Source organism: Nanorana parkeri, unplaced genomic scaffold, assembly GCF_000935625.1.
Source record: "Nanorana parkeri isolate BGI_ZX_2015 unplaced genomic scaffold, ASM93562v1 scaffold619, whole genome shotgun sequence".
In the NCBI taxonomy this organism is placed as follows: Eukaryota; Metazoa; Chordata; class Amphibia; order Anura; family Dicroglossidae; genus Nanorana; species Nanorana parkeri.
Genome location: NW_017306887.1, coordinates 523,585 through 544,048, shown reverse-complemented (window position 1 = coordinate 544,048; position 20,464 = coordinate 523,585). Strand labels below are relative to the sequence as shown.

The window sequence follows — 20,464 nt, the reverse complement described above, 5'->3', positions numbered from 1 at the left end:
AGCTGGGCTCCTAGAATTCGGATTCAGACCCATTCAGATGTATTAAAAAACACATCTGATTGGCCAGAAAAGCCACATGTCTGATTCGGTTTTGTTTTTTTAAATGAAATTCGGACATGATCTGAAATTTCGGAAATTCGTATTCGGATACATTCGGATGCATTGGGATTCAGAAATTCAGATGTGTCAGAATGTTTGAATTTCAGAAAATTCATACGAACTTGTATTTGGGAACAAAACGAATCGCACTAGTCTACTAAAAACATATGAAAAATTTTGTGAATGCCTACATAACAAGACTAAAGGCGCACATTATATCTGCCTGGCGTTCAGGTTTAATATACAGAAAAAGAAAGACATTTCTGTAAATATATTGTTAATGAAAAACATTCTGTTATGAAGAAAACGCAAGGTCAGAAAGTATTATTGTTCTCAGGCAAACTGAATCTGTAGAAAGGATGTTTGCAAGAATCCAAAGTGACATTGTGACCACAATAATCAGCCGTCTTTTGCCAAACTTGCTCTGGAAATCAATTGAGCGGCATTACATTAATCCATATTAGTCTGCACGCGATACATACTACAGAATAAACACAGTGCTAGATTTAGAGATGCTCAGGATCTTTGAGAAAAGCGGTTATCACCCTCGCAGCCCTAAAGCTGGCCAAATACCAGTAGAATCTCCTTCAGAAAATATATTTTTGGAACGCCTGTTCGATGTTCTAATAGTAATGGGGTCAAATCAATGATTGTTATCGACCACAGTAATACAAAAAATCAAAAGAGCGGGATGGGAATTTTTTCCGAAGGAACAAACTTTAAACAGTGAATGGGGGGAATTTATCAAAACTGGAGCAGACAAAATCTGGAGCAGATGTGCATGGCAACCAATCAGCTTCTCTCTTCAGTTTGTTCAGTAAGGAATTGAAAATGAGAGAGAGAAGCTGATTGGTTGCCATGCACAACTGCTCCAGATTTTGTCTGCTCCAGTTTTGATAAATTCCCTTCAATGTGTTTTTGGTTCAGGAAACCTTATTCATCCAAAAACCGAATGTTAAAACCAACCTAAATTTTCGGACGTTCTGCAAATCTCTGGCATGACTTGGCATTATTGAATGTTCTGTATGAATGTTCACAAACTTCACACTAAAATCTACCAGTGTATAGCCAGCTTTAAATCTATCAAATGTGTTCAAGTACCCTGATTATTAACAAAAATGTATCTTATTTGTGTATCACTGGGCTGTAGATCCTCAAATCATCTCTGAATTGGTGCTGACACTGTCCTTCCTTCTGGAGGGGGGCTACTTTTATTCCCCATGGTCCCTGTGTGTGTTGTAAAGTAGTCACCACTCCAAGCTCGCTTCCGGGATGGACTACAATCGCAATACAAATTATTAAACTAAACATGAGATTGTAGTCCATCACAGGAGTGACACAGGGACCATGGGGAAAAAAAGTAGCCCCCCTGCAGAAGGAAGAACCGTGTCAGCACCAATTCAGAGATGATTTGAGGATCTACAGCTGTGGTGGAGCACAAATAAAATACATTTTACTTAATAGTTAAGATACTTGAATACATTTTTGAGGTTTAAGTCCACCTGAGCTTTACAATATGGTTGGCAAAGCCCTCACTCCAAAGTTTGGTCTGAAATAGGGTCATTGGCCTGACCCCAGGATAGAGGGGGTCTCTTTGTTTAGATAAGAGCTGAGCTGCTGCAGCAAAAACAGAGCTCAAATCCAAAAATGTATTGATTATCTTCCCAGTCCCTCTCTTCTCGCATTACACCCTCACTCACATTTTACACAAAATGGTAAGCATACATACCTTATATGCAGAGGCGGAACTACCAGGGTCGCAGCGGTCGCATATGCCGCCAGACAGACAAGCGGGCGGGCCGGGCAGAGAAAACAACTAGCCAGAAATGCAGGCAAATACTGGGGCAGCACAGGGGACTCAGCAGCGAGGACCCAGCAGCAGCCACCTGATACAGAGACCCGCCTCGATGTCCTCCACGATGGTATGATTTTTTACAGCCTCCTGCTCAAGCTATAGAACATGGAATAGATTATGGCTGAAACTGAAACAAGAAGGGCGCCCACCCTAGTGTAGATGGGCCCCGGAAACGCGTCATCAAAAGGAGTGGCGGGGGGGGGGGGGGGCTTCATGGTTTCTCGCACCCGGGCCCTGAGGTTTCTAGTTATGCCTCTGCTTATATGACGAGCCACTGTCCTTCTTTACTCTCTCCAGCATCGGTAATGGGCTGTAATGCTGCATATAACAACGCTTATGTTGTGTCTTTCATCCTATACTTTGATTCCAGGCTAAATGATAACACCCCCCCAATAGGTGTGTCCATGACACCCTGTACTCACAGAAAGTGGGCTTATTGAATCCAATGGCAAAGGGGGATGCAGAGAGCAGCACTGGATTATGGCAAGGATGAGTGGTGCTTTCCATAACCTAGGGAGGGGGTGGCGCTGTTGTGTCGAGGGATGAGGGGGTCATATTTTCCAGAAAATGGGAAATAATGCATTGTGACGCATAGATGTATCATCCTTGAAATTTTTTTGCTTTTGCTTGGACTGCTATGTTTATGTTAACATAAAAGTGTCAGGACCCAGTCATCTCCATATCAGATCTTTAGCTGATACAGAGTTGATATCTTGGATGGCTACTAAAGGAAGGTGTTGATAATCAGTGAACGACCTGCTCATCATTCTGCCCAGCTCAATTTTATCATGTTGGCCATTGTTTAATGAAGAAAGTTTGGAGTTTAGGAGGTACCCTTTACTGCCTAACTTGAGTTACTACAGATCAAAACTTTTGGGGCCCCTTAGGTCCCTTCTTCAGGCACTTCTTCTTCATACATGCTTCAAACTTTGTATATATAGCCTTATGTACAGACCTAAAGGGACCGAAAGCTTGCATCTTTAATATGTCAAGTTAGCCAATAAGGGTTATTATTCCCCACTATCTGCATCTCTGTCAAAGCAAACTGTTGTTAAGAGTTTTCACTGTTTTTGGCATGGTTGATTGCAATAGAAAAAATAATTTACAGGGTTATTCACAAAAGGGTGAAGAGTTTGGAGAAGGAAGGAGAAGTGAACAATCTAGGACAACATAGCTGAACTGGAAAGTGAGCTGAAGTGGAGAATTTTTCCAAATCAGCTATTTTGTCCTAGATTGTTCACTTTTCTGCCTTCTCCAAATTCTCTACCCCTTTACCCTGTTAAGGTTGAAATCTAGGATCCCAGATAAAAGCACCTAGAAAACTGCTAATTACTACATAGTATCTAGCCTTTGGCTCCAAACAATTGGTTGCTAGTGGTTGCTAGAGCATCGGTCAATAATGTTTTAAAATCTATTCCATCTTGAGAGCAAGTAAAATGGCACAGCTGTTCAAAATCAGTTCAGGGTAAAAGCAAAACCCCCTGTCCACAAATACTAACATATAGATCACTGATATCTATGAAAGGATAGGATAACCCCCCATTTCACACAGCAGCCCATAGGAATCAGGCAGAGAGAGAAAAAACAAGCTATTTACGTCTGCCTGCAGCTATGTGCATGACATGATGTGGCGATCCCTCCAAATTAAGGACTTCAGGAGCTAAAAGCCAGGGAAATAAAAACTTGGTCTGACACGTTTGGTGTGAAAGAACTTGAGTGGCCTTCACAGAGCCTTGACTTAACCCTACTCAACACCTTGGGATAAACTGGAATGCAGATTAGGAGTCAGGTCTTCTCAGCCAACATCGGAAACCTGACCTCACAAATGTTCTTTTGGCTCAATGACCCACTCTAAGATCTTATACAAAGCCTTCCAAGAAGGGTGGGGGATGTTATATCCACAAAGGAGAATGGGAGGGGGCTTCATATTAATGACTTATTAATAGTTTTGGAATGGGATCTCCACGAAGCTGAAATAGGTGTGAAAGTTAGGTGCCCACAAACCCCTGGCCATATAGTGTAAGGGCAGAGACTCAAATTGAGCTAACCTAGTTAGAGATACCAGTCAGTCCTCCTTTCTGATATAAAAAATTACATTAATCACTTACTTATTCTGGTCCACATAATTTACCAAAGCATTAGTTTCAGCAGCATAAGCCACATGACAGACCCAAGTAATGTACTGGAAGGGGTTGACTGTATCCTGCTTACTGAAAAGGCATCTGACACAAACTAATGGTCGATTTCCACGTTCATTTAATGTTAAGTCCACTCACAACTGATTCTTCATATATTCGTGATAATGCTATGTGCAATAAACCATTCGCTTTGTATCTTTCACAGACTCAAGCAGTATGAAGTTACCACTAGAACTTCTCAATTGCCCTGCTACATTCTTTAACCTTCTATAGTGGTTGTGCTATGGGGTGGGACTCAAAATGTAGGTTCCAAGATCTCATTGCCAGAACCTCAAGGATATCTAGACAGCTGTTCAATGCATAGCTCCCATCTGTACTTTATTTGAAAGGTCTTTCCTTTTTTAGCCCAAATCCCTATTTTCTCCTCTGCCCCTCTGTTTGGATTGATACTTACCTCTGGTACCGTAACTTTCGGTCAGTGGGAGATCCCCCTGTGACCGGCAGTGGCGAGGAGGAATGGAGCCGGCTTCCTGATTGGCTAGGAAGCCAGCTTCACTTGTTATTAGGCAGCCTTGCTTCCTAACCAATCAGGAAGCTGGGCAAAACGTCCTCCTGGATTCCTGATTGGTCAGGAAGCCAGGCTACCTAGCAACAAGTGAAGCCAGCTTCCTAGTCAATGAGGAAGCCGAGAGGCAGGTCATGACGTGCCGCCCAGCTTCCTGATTGGCTAGGAACCCGGCTTCACTTGTTGCTAGGCAGCTTGGCTTCCTGGCCAATCAGGAAGCCAGACGGCACCTCATGACCCGGCTTCCTGATTGGCCAGGAAGCTATGCATGCCTTGGCAAGTGAAGCCGGTGTTCTTTCGATAGAACACTGGCTTCCCAGGCAATCAGGAAGCATAAAAAGATCAGTACTCGATACTGAAAAAACGATATTGGTGCATTTCTTCTACATACTTTGTTCTAAAAGGTGGCCATGTTTCTATTCTTAGAAAGTTGGGAGGTATGCAATGATTTGACGAACTGGGACCCACTAGAGTTAAAATCTGATTTTAGATGGACTGAACCTTTGACAGACTAATAAAATGTAATTTTCTACACTTTTCAGAAATGTCATATGACAAATCACGGGCAAGCATGCTACAGATAAAATGTATTACTTACCGGGTTCAGGGATGAGGAGTTGTGCATATGTCTCAGCGGTCCCAGCCTCATTCTCAGCGATACACTGATAATAACCTTCATCCGACTTCACAAGACCTAATATCCTGAGATTACTGCCACTCTGCAATGAGCAAAATACATCATTATGAAGAATCTGGCAGATGAAAGGGAAACAGCATGTCCTGCAGATAATCAGAGCTGCACCTGGGCAGCTGACTGTAACAGCATATTTCCTTTTAATAAAAAATATCTTCCATTAAATCATGCCGATAAGGGAACACTCACATTGCATCATGGGAATGGAGCCTAGTTAAGTCCTGCTCAGGAGGAGGTGTGGCTACATACATACATAAATTTGCGGTCTGACATACAAGAGGACTGCACTGAATACAACAAGCTGCAACTATCCGCCCGCGGCTGCACATGGGTTATAGATTGCGGATAGCTAGTTCTCTGTCCTCTCCATCAGCAATAAGGAGACTATGAACTGCTAGATCCTGTTCTCCACAGCCATCTACTAGACATCCTTATATATATATATATAGTACTAAAGCTGAAGCTCCTAGACCCAAATGACATTCGGGATCCGAATTTCCAAATTGCATTTGAGAGCTCTTGAATGCCATTTGGGTCTGTAGCCTCAGCTTTAGCAATATATGTATATGGCTTCGAGACCCGAATGGCATTCTGGACTTCCGAAACCAATTCGGAAATTTGGATGTGGCTTCACAAAAGAGATTTCCCATAACCTCCTATTCTGTCTGACACCCATCAGACAAAAAAAAAATCTCCCTTATGAAGAGACAGGCAGCAGTAAAAAATCCTGACAGTGGCTCTAAACCTTTTACATTTTGTTTCCTATAGCTATCCTATAGCTTTCTGATGTCCATTTATTGACAGGAAGTAAGTGTATTTTCCTCACTTCCTGTTCAGTCTTACACCCAATTATTAGACAGAAAGTATCCATATTTTCCTAATTTCCTGTTTTTTTCCTGACACCCAGACAGAAAGTAGGGAGATTTTATATAATTTTCTATTCCATTTGATACCAGTCGAATAAACGAGGAAGGTATGATTTGCTTTCACTTCCTGTTTCAGTTTGACACCATTAAATATATAGGAATTGTAGAGATATTTACAAAATGGGCACTCAATAAAATGTTGACAGAGGTTCTAAACCTTCAACACGCTATCAAAAACTATAAAAATAAAGTTTTGTTCTGGAGTTGGCTTTACAGCAGAGTCTCCAGCCAAAAATAACAATATAAACAGCCCATGTAAAGATAAAATAACAAAACCAGCTTTTGATGCAATGTTCACTTTCAGTTCAGAGATTTCCCCCGCAGTACTTTTTCTTGCCATCAGCGTGATGGCCAGCATCACACCCACTTCCCCTGAGTCCGGATTGTCCAGGACGAGGCCGGATATTACCGGAGCGGGTACAGGGCGACACCCAGCCATGATGTCATCACGCATGCATGGCCATCTTGGTAATACCTGTCGACGGCCATCTTGGTGATGGACGCTGACAGAGGGGAGGGGACCGGTGGGATAAGGTACACGGCCGGGTCCCCTCCTCTCTTGTGCAACTGTCGGGCTCTCTGTCCATGAACAAGTGCCCAACTTTTCACAGGGGGTGACACCAAAATGAATGTCACCCCTCCAATGGTGTCACCCGGGTGAGTGCCACACAGTGTTTTTCCCCATAGTTCTCCTAAGAGTCACGGGAGGACACAAACTAGTGTCCTCCCGTGACCCAAAGCTCAGTATACTGTGAGCTACAGCTTGCGGTATACTGAGACTGTGCAGCCGGGACGTATCCCGACATTACTTTCGAGATCCACCCAGCTGCGTGATTGACAGCTGGCTCTGCCTATCTATAGGCAGAGACAGCTGTACCCGCTACTCCCCCGTCCGTTATGCCAGTCAGTGCTGGAGGATCGGAGAGGAGAGAGGGGAAATCCCTGCAGGGAGCTGTGAGTGACAGCCACCGCTCTCTCTGCAGGGACATGATCGAGAAGTGAGCGAGCGACAGTATGTGTTCGCTCACTTCCCGATCTATTGAGCCAACGTGTAACAGTTTCATTGTCACACGTCGGCTTGAACTATGAGGTTGAGTGAAGATCACTCACCTCATAGTTCTCCTGTAATATCTGGATGGAGTTCAGCTTTAAACCTAAATACAGAGCAAGTGTTTTCTAGACGTCAAGATCTTTGAATTCTCTAGCAATGCAACAGATATATATTTAACCAGGTAATGACTCTTGATTGAGGCCTTTAATGAAAGCAAATGAATGCCTTTTGCTGCTCTTTGCACATTGTTACTTAATAAATCCCATAGTATCTAACGTCTGCTGATATTATGAAGCTCGGTGATGATCCCGGCTGCAGACAGGGAATGACAATTTTAATAACTGAATTGTCTCGGGTTCTCGTTGCTTTGCGGGATGAGAAGCGTGTCTAGGAGCGATGTAAAGTGTGAACCTGTCAGCCGCTCATTGCAGCAGTTTAAGGCCTCTTTATGTTAGGGCACCTGTGGGAATTATCACCGGAGCAAAAGTTTAATCGAAAATGTTTTGCTGCCGGGCGCTGCTTTCAAGGATAAGACAAACGTGCGGCATCCCGTCGCATCTGAACCCATTCCAAGAAGCCCGGCTACTGTTAAAATAAGTAGAGAGCATATTTTCTGACAAGTTAGAGGATCCGATAGCAGCCTAGCCTTCGCTTTGGGGGAAAACATCAGCAAATCAAATTCAACCGTCGCCCTGAAAAAACTTGAGGCCATCCAAAATAGCTAACATTAGCTTTGCCTCCTGTGCTGTGAATGCGCTGTCAGCTGTGCTTAGCTTCGAGATGATGGCTCAGCGAATACAGGTGGCAATATAAGGCTCAAATCTATATAGAGGCCATGGCGACAACAGCCTAGGGCGGCAAATATTATCAGCATGTCAGTCAGCCTGAACATACATATAAAATAACTGGTGTGATTTATAAGCCTATTCAGAATTATGGATATTAGGTTTAAAGTTAAGCTGAAGTGTAATCTGCTTATATTTGACCTTTCCTGGGTCTTTCTTTCTCCCCTAATCATCATGCTAATGGAAATTTTAAATAAAAACTTTCCACTTTCCTTATACAGTAATACCTTGGTTTAAGAGCATAATTCGTTCCGGAAGCATGCTTGTAATCCAAAGCGCTTGTATATCAAAGCAAACTTCCCCATAGGAAATAATGGAAATTCAGATTATTCGTTCCACAACCCAAAATATTCATATAACAATGATTACAATACCGTACTGTAATATAATACTGTATAAAATATAAAGAAAAATAAACCAATTACAGGCACCTCCGTGGCTGGTGTGAGGGGGACAAGAGAGAGGAGGATTATTGTGTAGGACGACTTTCACTATCACTAACGGAATCACTGCTATCTCTCGACTCAATGGAATCTTTTTCATTTTGTGAAACCTTAACAAGGAATCTATTCAATGTGACATTGTGTTGTCGTTAAACAGACTCATCGCTCGCACTGCTACAGCCTTATTCGGGTGGTGCTTTTCTACAAAATTTTGCTCTTATTGCAAGACATTTGCTTGTATATCAAGGCAACATTTTTCGGAAATGTTTGCTTGTCTTGCAAAACGCTCTCAAACCAAGTTACTTGTAAACCAAGGTATTACTGTATACCTTATTTCAGAACCTGTGATGTCAATACTAGGGCTCTATGCAGGCCTATCATGGCTTGTGGGAGGGGCCAGTAGTTTGCTGTTTGTAGTTTCCTGTAAACATCTTAGCACTAGGGTTGCCACCTTTTAGTGATAAACAATCTAGCGCTGCTTGGCATTTTTGTTTTGGGATAATTTACAGGACAGAGCGAAGAGGAGCGAGGAGAGACCGCCAGGGGAAAGAGCAAGGAGAGACAGCCAGGAGAAAGGGAGGAGAAACAGCCAGGAGTGAGAGAGCAAGGAGAGGCAGCCAGGAAAGAGGAGAGACCGCCAGAGAAGAGAGAGGAGAGACAGCTAGGGGAGAGAGAGGAGAGACAGCCAGGAGAAAGAGAGAGCAAGGAGAGACAGCCAGGAAAGAGGAGAGACAGCCAGAGAAGAGAGAGGAGAGACAGCCAGAGAAGAGAGAGGAGAGACAGCTAGGGGAGAGAGAGGAGAAGAGAGAGGAGAGACAGCCAGAGAAGAGAGAGGAGAGACAGCCAGAGAAGAGAGAGGAGAGACAGCTAGGGGAGAGAGAGGAGAGACAGCCAGGAGAAAGAGAGGAGAAACAGCCAGGAGAGAGAGAGCAAGGAGAGACAGCCAGGAAAGAGGAGAGACAGCCAGATAAGAGAGAGGAGAGACAGCTATGGGAGAGAGCGAGGAGAAATAGCCAGGAAAGAGAGAGAGAGAGGAGAGACAGCCAGGAGAGAGCAGGGAGAGACAGTCAGGACAGAGAGAGAGAGAGAGAGAGAGAGGGGAGAGACAGAGGAGAGAGTGAGGAGAGACAGAGGAGAGACAGTCAGGAGAGACAACCAGGAGAAAGAGAGGAGAGACAGTCAGGAGGGAGAGAGAGGAGAGAAGGCCAGGAGAGAGTGAGGAGAGACAGTCAGGAGAGACAGAGGAGAGACAGTCAGGAGAGACAACCAGGAGAAAGAGACATTCAGGAGAGAGAGTGAGGAGAGATAGCTGGCAACACATCTGCCTGAAGTGGAAACCCTGTGCCCTTCAAGACTCATCTGTACACTGCATTTCAGACACCTCCTTGCGCCCCAAGTTCTAGCTTGCCACCGTGTCCCATGCCTTCCCTATGCACTCAAGTTGGAACACCAGGACCCCATGGTTGCCCCTGTTTACCTGACATAATTACATTTTGTGTTCAGGTTTCAGCTGTCCTGAAACCTTGACACAACACATTCAGGACTCAAAACCCGGACTGCCCGAGTGAATCCCAGACAGGTGGCAACCCTACACAGCACCCTGGCTCAACACTCCTCTCAGGAGCCCACAGCCTGATGCAAGCAATGGGCTGGCTCTTGGTAAGAGTTAGGCAAACATCAATAAGCCATGATTGCTGGCTGCCAGTCTGGAGCAATGGGCATTCCTAGGCAGCCCTGTGGCTGTTGTCTCAGGTGGCATCTCTTTGGTTCACACAAGGGGGCAGCAGGCAGAGCGACATGGCCAGCCCCTCAACCTCCTGGCCTCAGGTGGCAGAAGGCTAGGAACACCTGTGGCCCTAGGTAACGCCCACATGTGATGCTGAGATTCAATGATTGAAAGTGTGCTTATTCTAACACCCAAAGTATATGCAATTTTTAGAATATTATATGTCGCAGAAATTGTGAGATTCCTGTGAAATGTCCCAAATAGGGATTATCCTACTTATGGTGCACATGTCGCATTTAACAGGAATGTGCATTGCGAATCATTGTTTATTTGTCCCACTAGTGAAAGTGCTACCATCTGAACTATTTTAATGTTGTACCACTGATAGATTATCGGGCTCAATTCAAGTAGTTGACAGGGTCGCAGACATTCAAGCTAAGTGTCAGGATAAGAAAAAGTAAGTACAGCTGAGGACACTGGTCCAGAAGCATTACGTGAAGGTCATGAGCATATCGTGTGTGGCCACTTAAGGTTCAGTGCATAGCAGAGATCTTCAAATATATACATTTTCATGTGCCAGCATGACACTTTTCCATTAATACATAATGAAAGATTCCAGTAATTATATAGTCCTGCAGGTCACAGCAGGAGCCGCCTATGAAGAAGAGGACATTTATGCGATTCAAGAACATTCTCTGTTATAAGCCAGCACCATCTTACAGCACAGACGGGGCTTACGCTTATATCAAAAGAGTCACTTAAACTTTAATAAGTAAAACTTCACAGCGCAAGCCTCAGCCCGGCATGGAGAGGAATCAGATTTTTTATGCAAGGAACAAGTCGCTCAATTTAGATCGCCCTTGTAACTCAATGACTTCATAGCACAAATGAGCTGTTGAAGCCCGGCTCCAACTGTTAAAGCCTGGCTCCAAACTTCTGACAAGTTTTCATTGCAACATATAAGCAGAGGGAGAGTGTAAAGACCTCTTTCATAAAACACACATTTATTGATATTAAAAAAAATCTATTTTCTACTCACACAATTGTGACAGGTAACGTAGCCCTTTAAAAAGAGCCTTGGAGTCCAGCAGCAGTAACCCATCATCCCCTCTTAACCTATGACACCACCAAGCTACTTATTCACTCTCTCGTTATCTCTCACCTCGACTGTTACAATTCCTTCCTCGTTGGCCAGCCTCTACGCAGACTATCACCTCTTCAGTCTATCATGAATGCTTCTGCCAGACCCCCTTACCAAATGCTTACCATCTGCCTCCCCTCTCTGTCAATCCCTCCATTAGATTCCATTTCTCTGCCCCCTCTTTACCAATCTCTCAACCAGCTTCCAAACGCCTAACAAATAAAATTCAAAATAATAACAGCAACATCCAAAGCAATCTCAACTCTGTCCGGAGCTACATCACCAATGTCATCTCGACACCATCCTCTGCGCTCTTCCCAAGACCTTCTGCTCTCTAGCTCTCTTATTGTCTCCTCCCATGCTCTCCTCTAAGACTTTTCCAGAGCCTCTCCCATCTTCTGGAACTTCCACCCCAATCTGTGCAGCTATCTCCTACTCTGTCCACATTTAGGCGATCCCTGAAAACGCTTCAAGGAAACCTATCCCACCTCTACTCAACAACTGAACTTTTACTTTCTCCATCAACTCATCGCCTCACAGTTACTATTTTTTTATTACTTGGCTTTCCCTTTTAGATTGTAATCTCTGAAGATCATGGTTCAATTAATCCACTTGTGTGGAATTGTATTGTAACTGTACTGCCTTCTTATAAATTGTAGTGTGCAAACTGTTGGTGCTATAGAATAATAAAAAAAAAATGAATTCTGTAAACCTTGGCTTGAAACAGAGGCACCCGCTGCAAGCTGTATTCAAGAAGCATCCTTGGGTGCCTGGAAGCACCTTAGATGGAGAGAAGCGACCTAATTCCAGGTCCCAACAAGGCCATACAATGTGTAGTGTATGCCCCTGTTCCCAGCCAAGGTTTACGGAAAATCCAGAATACTGGTATGATAGCCAATGGTCACCAATGTAGGATCATGCTGCTGGACACAATTGTAAGTGCAAGATTGATTTTAATTTCCATACATGTGTGTTTTTATTATACATGGGGTCCTTGTGGCCTCTCCCTGCATAAATATTCCTAAAGTTGTGGAACTTCCTCACCATTAGGAGCAGCGAGACTGTGTATCTATATCTGGATGTACATTTAGCTTGGATTTAGAGACTTCAGAAAGGCATTTGTAGCATGGACATTTGGACTTTTAGTATTGTGAGCTTTCAGATGTATTTTTTTCTTTGTTTATCATTGCTTTTGATGTAGTCTGAGACTCAGTTAGGGATATTTTACCATACCTGTACCGTGACAGCAGGGCCTGAAATGAGGTGAGTGGTTGTGACATGGATAACCTGTAGAACATTGGAGGAGCAGAGAGGATGGTTTGGGTGATATTTCCAGATGATGTTGGTGATGTAGCTCTGGGCAGAGTCCTCACTGGGGAGATTTACCATTACTTTCTGTCCCGCCAAGAAGAGAACAGACATTACCCAATGGGGACCAAATGCCTGTGAAGGGGCAGTGAAGGAGCAGGTTCCCTCTCATTTGCTGCTGTTTTTCTGGGACAGGAAGTTGAGGGAAGTCTCCCCAGCTGGGACACAGACAGCTCCTAAGACCTGACAAAGATTCTAACACATCTAAATCTAGAAAACAAATTTAGCCTGTAGCTATACTTTAACCTTACTGACAACTAGACACATAAAAATATATTTACCACTATCTGGAAGTAGTCACTGGGAATAACTACTTCTCCATTCTTGATCCACTGGATGGTCGGAGCTGGCTTTCCAGTGACAGTGCATTCAAACTCGATATCCATGCTTTCGTAGGCGTATAGGTTGGCTGGGTGGTTTAGAAATCGCGGCGGCACTGTAAGTAAACAGAATTATACGTTACTAAAAGAAATCTAATGTCAACTTAAAGCTAAACTCCAGGTTTGGAAAATAATTAAAAAGTCCATTGTTTAGCTATTGTAAAAAATAAAAAAATATATGGCGGCTTTACTCACCAGTGCTGTCCCCTCAGACTCATCATTCCCTTTCCACCCTCCATCCTGGGTTCACATAGAAGAAGGCTACAGAGAGTGGTCCCATGCCACTCTCTGCAGCATTTCTGAATTGCCCTTTGCTGGATGAAGAAAAGGTGGAACAAATGATGTCACCAAACCAAAGACAATGGGAAAAAGGTATGCTAAAAAAAAAAAATTTTATGGGCATGTGGTGTGCTCAACTGGAAGGGAAGGTGGCAAACGTATGGGGCGGTGGCGGTGACTCCTAAAGCCAAGGTTGGCTTTCATTAGTATTGATGGAATGCATATCCTTGCAGGCTGCCATGGCACACTGGGACATGTCCTCTGAAGCAGTCAGATCCGTGTTCCGGATCCATCACTTCTGTCGATGATTCCAAGGCCAAATATGTGAATAATAATAATAATATAAACATCATCCTATTTTGCTGGCTTGTTCCTCTCCTCGGAAAATTAACATTTCAGAATATTTATATTTCTATGACATCTGCCCACTGAACTAATTCACCAGTGATGCATACAGCGCTGACATCCATATATTTGCATATAATTTAAATACAAATACATTTTGAGAGGAATTCAAATAAGCAATTGCACATTAGTTTGTGGTGTTTTTTTTTTCTTGTATAGCTCCTGGAATTGCGCTGAATGTGAAATTAAACGTGGGACCATGGAGGAGAATTGGTGGATTGGCCAACCGGGAACAGTCAAATATAGATTTCCTAAGATACGTCAATATGCACACCTATGGGCTTGGTTAGCATTGGATTAGTGCAAGAGGAATCCTCCAGCTGAAGCTAAGGTCTAAGGTTATATGGTCATATGGGGCACCTCCAGCTGCAAAAGTGAATCTTAACAAAAATGCATATTTACTTGGGCATATTGTTGGCCTTTATGACAAATCATTCACTATCTTAGAATTGTTTCTCTTGTCCCTATGGTGAGTAAACAATTAATAGTTTTAGCATTATTCCATACCAAGAGAGTCACGAAATTTGTCCAAAACCAGTGCTTTATTTGTAGTTCTATGATCCATATAATAGCCAGTCAGCCAGACTCACTGTCATTCCAAAAATACACATGTGAATTATAAAGCAAGTAGCACTTCTTCAGCAGAGCATAGACTGGTAGAGGGAGAAGCAGCACAATGTTCCAATTGTAAACAAAAGGTAACAGAGCGCCACCTCTGTGTGTAAAATCGTTTATTACAATAAATAAAACAAGGGATAAAAGTACTCACAAACAAACGTTTTCATCAGGCTTTAACAACAAACGAGAGGCCACACTGTCTGTTGACCCAACATGGTATCCCCCCGACTATGTAACACGGTAGTATCCGGTCACATCATCGTCCACCGACCGCAGTCAGCCAAGATTGACGCGTTTCAGGGGCAAGCCCCCTTCCTCAGAATCATCAATGTTCCAATTGTTATTATTATTATTATTATAATACGGGATTTATATAGCGCCAACAGTTTGCCGCTTCACAATTTAAGGAGGACATTACAGTTACAATACAGTTCAAGACAAGATGGTCTCTTTAAACCCCGCAAACAAATTGTTTCGTTTCTGATCCATTTGGATTTTTAATTCTTTTGTTTTATGGATTTTGGATCCGAAATTTGATCGGATATTTTATTCTGATTTCGGACCCGTCCGAATTTTCATTTCGGAACAAAGTCACATGACCGTGCCTGTAATGCAACCCCCAACAGCCCAAAAATTATCTGATGGACCAGAGAACAGTCACATGTCTGAATTAGGATGGATACGAATTTTGGTTAAATAAGCATTCAGATGCATGAGCATTCGGACATGTTAGAATTCAGAAGAATGGATGCACCTGAATGTCTGAATTTAACATAATTTGTACGAATATCCATTCAGACCGAAATGAAATTGTCATGTCTAGTTAGGAGGGCCCTGCTTGTGAGAGCTTGCAATCCAAAGAGTTGTGCTGCAGTGTTTATGTCCTGATAGGAGGAGGGAGCAGAGTGACAGAGACTCATCAGTTTGCTGCTTCTCCTTTCACTGTCCAGTAACAGGCTTAGGGAAAGAACTGTGAGTGTTACCTAACTGCAGCAGAGAAAAATCAGGTCTTCTGCCCTGCCAGATGGGGCTGTGCTGAGTGGCAAAACTGTGTAAATCTCAGTACTGAATGGACAGATATGCAAATCCTTTGGCAGATAAAAGAGCTCCTTTATAAGAATTAGACATGTGCGTTTTTCGTTTCGTTCCGAATCAAAATTCTGACCAATTTTCCGAAATTCAGACACATCCAAAGTTTCGACTCCCAATGCATCCGAATGTGTCCGAATCCGAATTCCCGTTTCAGAATTTCGTATCTCGTCCGAATTTCGTTCAAAAACTAAACTGAATCGGACATGTGACTTTTCTGGCCAATCAGTTGTGTTTTTTGGTTTAATGCCTCCCAATGGGTCTGATTTTTTCGTTACGGCAACATGGGAGCTATATACAGTATATACAATTCTAAAGCTGAGGCTCCTAGACCCGAATGGCATTCAGGGATCCGAATTTCCGAATTGCATTCGGGAGCTCCCAAATGCCATTTGGGTCTGGGAGCCTCAGCTTTAGTAATATATGTATATGGCTCCCAGACCCGAGGGGCATTTGGGAGCTTCCGAATGCAATTTGGAAATTCGGATCCCAAATGCCCCTCGGGGTCTAAGAGACTCAGCTTTAGTAATAATATCTGTATATGGTTTTCTGTGTTAGTCGCAATGAATATTTGTACGTAAACTCATCCGAAACGAACAAAATTCGGATTTTGGCCGAATACGAAACCCGAAATGAATTGAATTTCGGATCAGAATCTGGAAATAACGAAATATCCAAACCAAACCGAATTTTTCTGCAGCTTACATGTCTAATATGTATGTCATCTGCATATTCAGCTGTTTTCCGTAAATTTAGCTGTGCAATATATGAGTTCTCTTCTACAGCAGAGTTTAGGCTAGTAGAGGGAGACTAGTAGAGAAAGAATAATACCCCCTGACCCTCCCGGAAAACAAAAAACAAAAAACAAACGTATATAATAAGACACTTTCCCCCATCCTTCATCCTTCCCCTTCCATTTCCATCCACACATCTTTTCGATTTTCATCAGAGTACAGGTACAGAAAATATTTGAAGACATTTTGTCTAGCAGCACAAGGCCTCTGTTAATTCTTTTTAATTATGCACAGTAAAAAAAAAAACTTAATTCCAGTTAAAATCCAAGCACAGACTTATCACATGGTCTATAAAACCCTTGTGGAAGTGAGTTTCTTTTACTGCGCCCGGTTTTCTGATGAGTCTGCAGGCATCAGTCTTTTTCATGGTGCCGGCTTTATGGGCGAGCTCTGTTATTTATTAGTAGATTGTGCTGATTACTTAAATACTGATTTAATAATGTTACTGATTGAAGTTGCTGAATAATTACAATTTTTACAAGTGCACGAGCAGCTTGGCATATTAAAGCAGGCCACCTGTACGTCGACTGTAAAATTTGAAGAGGTAGAATAAAAAGGGAGTTTAGAAGTCTAGGGGGATTCGTCCAGCATGTACGGGAGTGTGGTGTTGTGTGGAAATCCCGCAGTAGAACTGGGGGTTGTAGTCACCCAGGACACTCAGCCAGAGGGGCCGAGCAGTTCCAGGAAACAAATTATTTTGCTGGGAAAGAACTGGCTTTGCAATTCTCTCCCTAGAAAACCTGGATTTGGCTTGGGATCCTGGAACTGGGAGATTTCAAAGAGAATTGGGAGGGAGGAAATCTCCATTCCTGGGTCCATTGTCTAATAGTGGCCAGCACCTAATTGCACACCTGTGCACAGCACTTATGGGAAGGGTGCTGGCTAGTGTTCTGGGCTCCAGCTGGGAAGAGGAACAGAGGTGTTCAGGAGTCAGGAGGACTCCACCCAGACGTCAGAGGGGAGCCAGGTGGCTGTGTGTGCTGGAGGCACCTCGAAGACAGCCGAGGAGAAAGAGAGCCAGTGACACAGGAGGGATGTGTTTAAGAGTACCACGAGAGGTGGACTGTGACTCTGTTAAGAAATACCCTAATGTCCAGGGACTGGGACACAAGGAGTATGTGCAACAACCTGGAGTGGTGAGATTGTCATACCTTCAGTTTTGCTGAAATACAAGCAGACCTTGCATTATCGTTGAAGCTTTGTTTTCTGTTGCTGAATGAAATAAAAGACTGTCCTGTTTATGTTTAAAACGGTTATAGTGAGAACAGCAGTGAGTGAATAGCCGAATGCCGCTGAAAAATAGTTTAAAAAGTACAAAAAAAGTAAATAGAAAATGATTGTGCGGAGCTAGCAATGACAGCGGTTCTGCTGCCATCAAAAAAAAAGAAAAAAAAAAGATCTCCCGGGCGCTCTGGGAGTCTCCCGCTCCCGGCCGCCAAGGAGAGAAACACTGCTTTTTCTTTTTTTTTCTTTATTCTGACATGGAGTGTCAGAATAGAAAAAAAATATATATATTTTTTGCCCATAGGAATGCATTGATAGATTTATATTGGCTATTTCAATGTGCAATAGCCAATAGTAAACTAGCATTGCACCCGCAATCTGCTGCAGTTCTCCATCAGGTCCATCAGCAGAGGGTGGGTGCAATGCTAGTTTACTATTGGCTATTGGAAATTGAAATAGCCAATAGTAATCTAGCAATGCATTCCTATGGGCAATTTTTTTTTCTATTCTGACACGGCTCCGTGGGACACGGCTCCGTGGGACACGGCTCCGTGTCAGAATAAAGAAAAAAAAAGAAAAAGCAGCGTTTCTCTCCCTCCTGGGCGGCCGGGAGCGGGACACTCCCGGAGCGCCCGTGAGAGTTTGCTGTCTGGAGACAGACGTGATCTTACGGCTGGCTCTGGTCACTTGCAGAGAGATCAGCCTCCCTGGTTACCAGCTAACCAGGGACGCTGATCTCTCTGCAAGTGACCGGAGCCAGCCGTAAGATCACGTCTGGCTCCGCCCAGCTGCCAGAAGCAGGCTGTCGGACGGCCAATGGCCGGCTGCTCGACCAGCTTCGGCTTCCAGCATGGCTCAGCCGGGCCGTGGCATATGCCTTCGGCTCGACTGAGGCGTCCAGCTACGTTCCGGAGCTTTACGGGCTATTGTGAATAGCCCGTACAGCAGCCCTTCGGTTCTACTGAACCGAAGGGGTCCTGGGGCCGAAGCTAGCCAAAGGATCGGCTGAAGCTACGGCTAGATCCTTCGGCTGCTTCGTGAATAGACCCCTATGTTAAAAAGCTACAATGAGAGACTCTGAGAGAGATCTAGAAGAGAGGCTTAGTATGATGTGTGAGATCATCAATGTCTGGGAATATTTTGAACTACACCTCACTTTTGCCATGTGCAAAAAAAGGTTATACTTTTTGAAACTTACTAAACCGACCGTCCTTCATCTTTTGTACACCATGAGCAAAGAACTACATCTGAGATTAAATGTGCCTGGGATCTTATTGCTGTGTAAAAGTTCCTACATTCGTAATGTAGCTATTGTTGAGCAGAAGATCAATATTTATTGGAGATCAGTCAGAATAGAGGTGGTTCAGCCCATGCACTGGGCAGCCCATGCTGATTGCTGATTTATTGCCTGCATTACACTGAACATCATATGCTAGACAAACATATTGTGCATTTAAAAAAAAACTTTTTTTTTTGTAGTTTTCCTTTTAAATGTTCTGATTTTATTTTGAAGCATTTCTTTTCTATGGTGCCCCATTCAGGTTTGTGGTTTTTGATGATTAGAGCTAAATTGTGTTGAAAACAAAAGTGGGCCCCCATGCCCCTTAAAAGTCAGTGGTTCTGTTTTTCTCTTTGCATTATGTAGGTTTTTTGACCTTAGTAAACAATCAAACATCTGAGGTCTTAGCTGTTTGTACGATGCCCATTTTTGTCATTGGATTTTTAGTACTGGCCCTGGCACTGGGGAAGGTTTTTTGTATTCTCTGTGACACCAGGAGAAGAAATTATGGGAACGAAAGACTCCGGAGAGATTTCCCATCTCTCCCTGTTCTGTCTGACCCACTGCTAGGGAGAATTCTCCACTACAGGGTCATAGCTACATAGTTACATAGTTAGTCAGGTTGAAAAAAAGACACCCAGTCCATCAAGCTCAACCTGGCAGTAATATAATCCATCCCTAAAATATATATAGTATTAGACATGTACAGCGGCTAAAAATTTGTTTTGTTTAGTTTCGGATTTCGTTTATTTAGTTTTTCGGAAATTCGGATCCTATATATGTTTCATTTCGGGAATCGGATTCGGAATTCGTGTCGAATTCAGATTCGGAATTCAGACGAATTCCTGAAAATTCAACTTGAGGTGGGGTAGCAGAATTGGCACATTTGTCATTTCTGGTTGCTGTGCTCTAGTTTTTACTATTAAAGGGACATTCAAATCCTTTTCTTAATTTGTTTTTATCCGTTTAAATGTTAACAATGCACGCACAGGATTTGGATGAAATTCGATTTTGGATTCGAAATTTCGGATTCGGATGCTTTCAGATGTTTCGGATATGTTATATTTTGGAAATTTGGATGCTCAGAATCTCAGAATTTCCGAAATTTTGTCCGAATTTCGATTCATGTCTATATAGTATATACAGGGCTCAACATTTGGAAATTGGGGTCTTAAAGTACCGGCCCGGTACTATGTGGCCCGCAGCCAGCTGACAAGTCAGCCACACAGTCACAGGCCGCTTACCTGTCTTGCAGGAGCAGATACACTCGTCTGCATCTCTGTCAGATGCAGACCGCAGAGCTGCTCCTGTCAGCTCCGGTACTCGGATGCTTTCGGCCAGAGCTCTGACAGTTCTGAGCTCCGGCCGAAAGGATGTATTAGTGAGGTCTGCAGCAGACGCCACCAATCACTGCTAGATCAACAGGGAATGTGCCTCCTCCTCCCTGGTGATGTAAAGAGGTGAGGGGGCTCGCGAGGTAGGGAAGGGAGGAGAGTATTATTATTATTATTATTTTGTGGGGGGGGGAGCTTAGAATGGGGGTGT

General features: G+C 43.4%; 1 protein-coding gene across 1 annotated transcript in view; it reads right to left on the bottom strand.

The window, feature by feature from the left end:
* DCC (DCC netrin 1 receptor) overlaps positions 1–20,464 on the bottom strand; it is a 410,882-nt gene that overhangs the window by 237,410 nt on the left and 153,008 nt on the right. Inside the window, exons 6-7 of the mRNA XM_018562973.1 lie at positions 13,133–13,287; positions 5,256–5,376 (exon numbers count right to left, since the gene is read on the bottom strand). Of these exons, the coding sequence (XP_018418475.1) occupies positions 5,256–5,376; positions 13,133–13,287 (276 nt within the window). The remainder of the gene's footprint in view (positions 1–5,255; positions 5,377–13,132; positions 13,288–20,464) is intronic.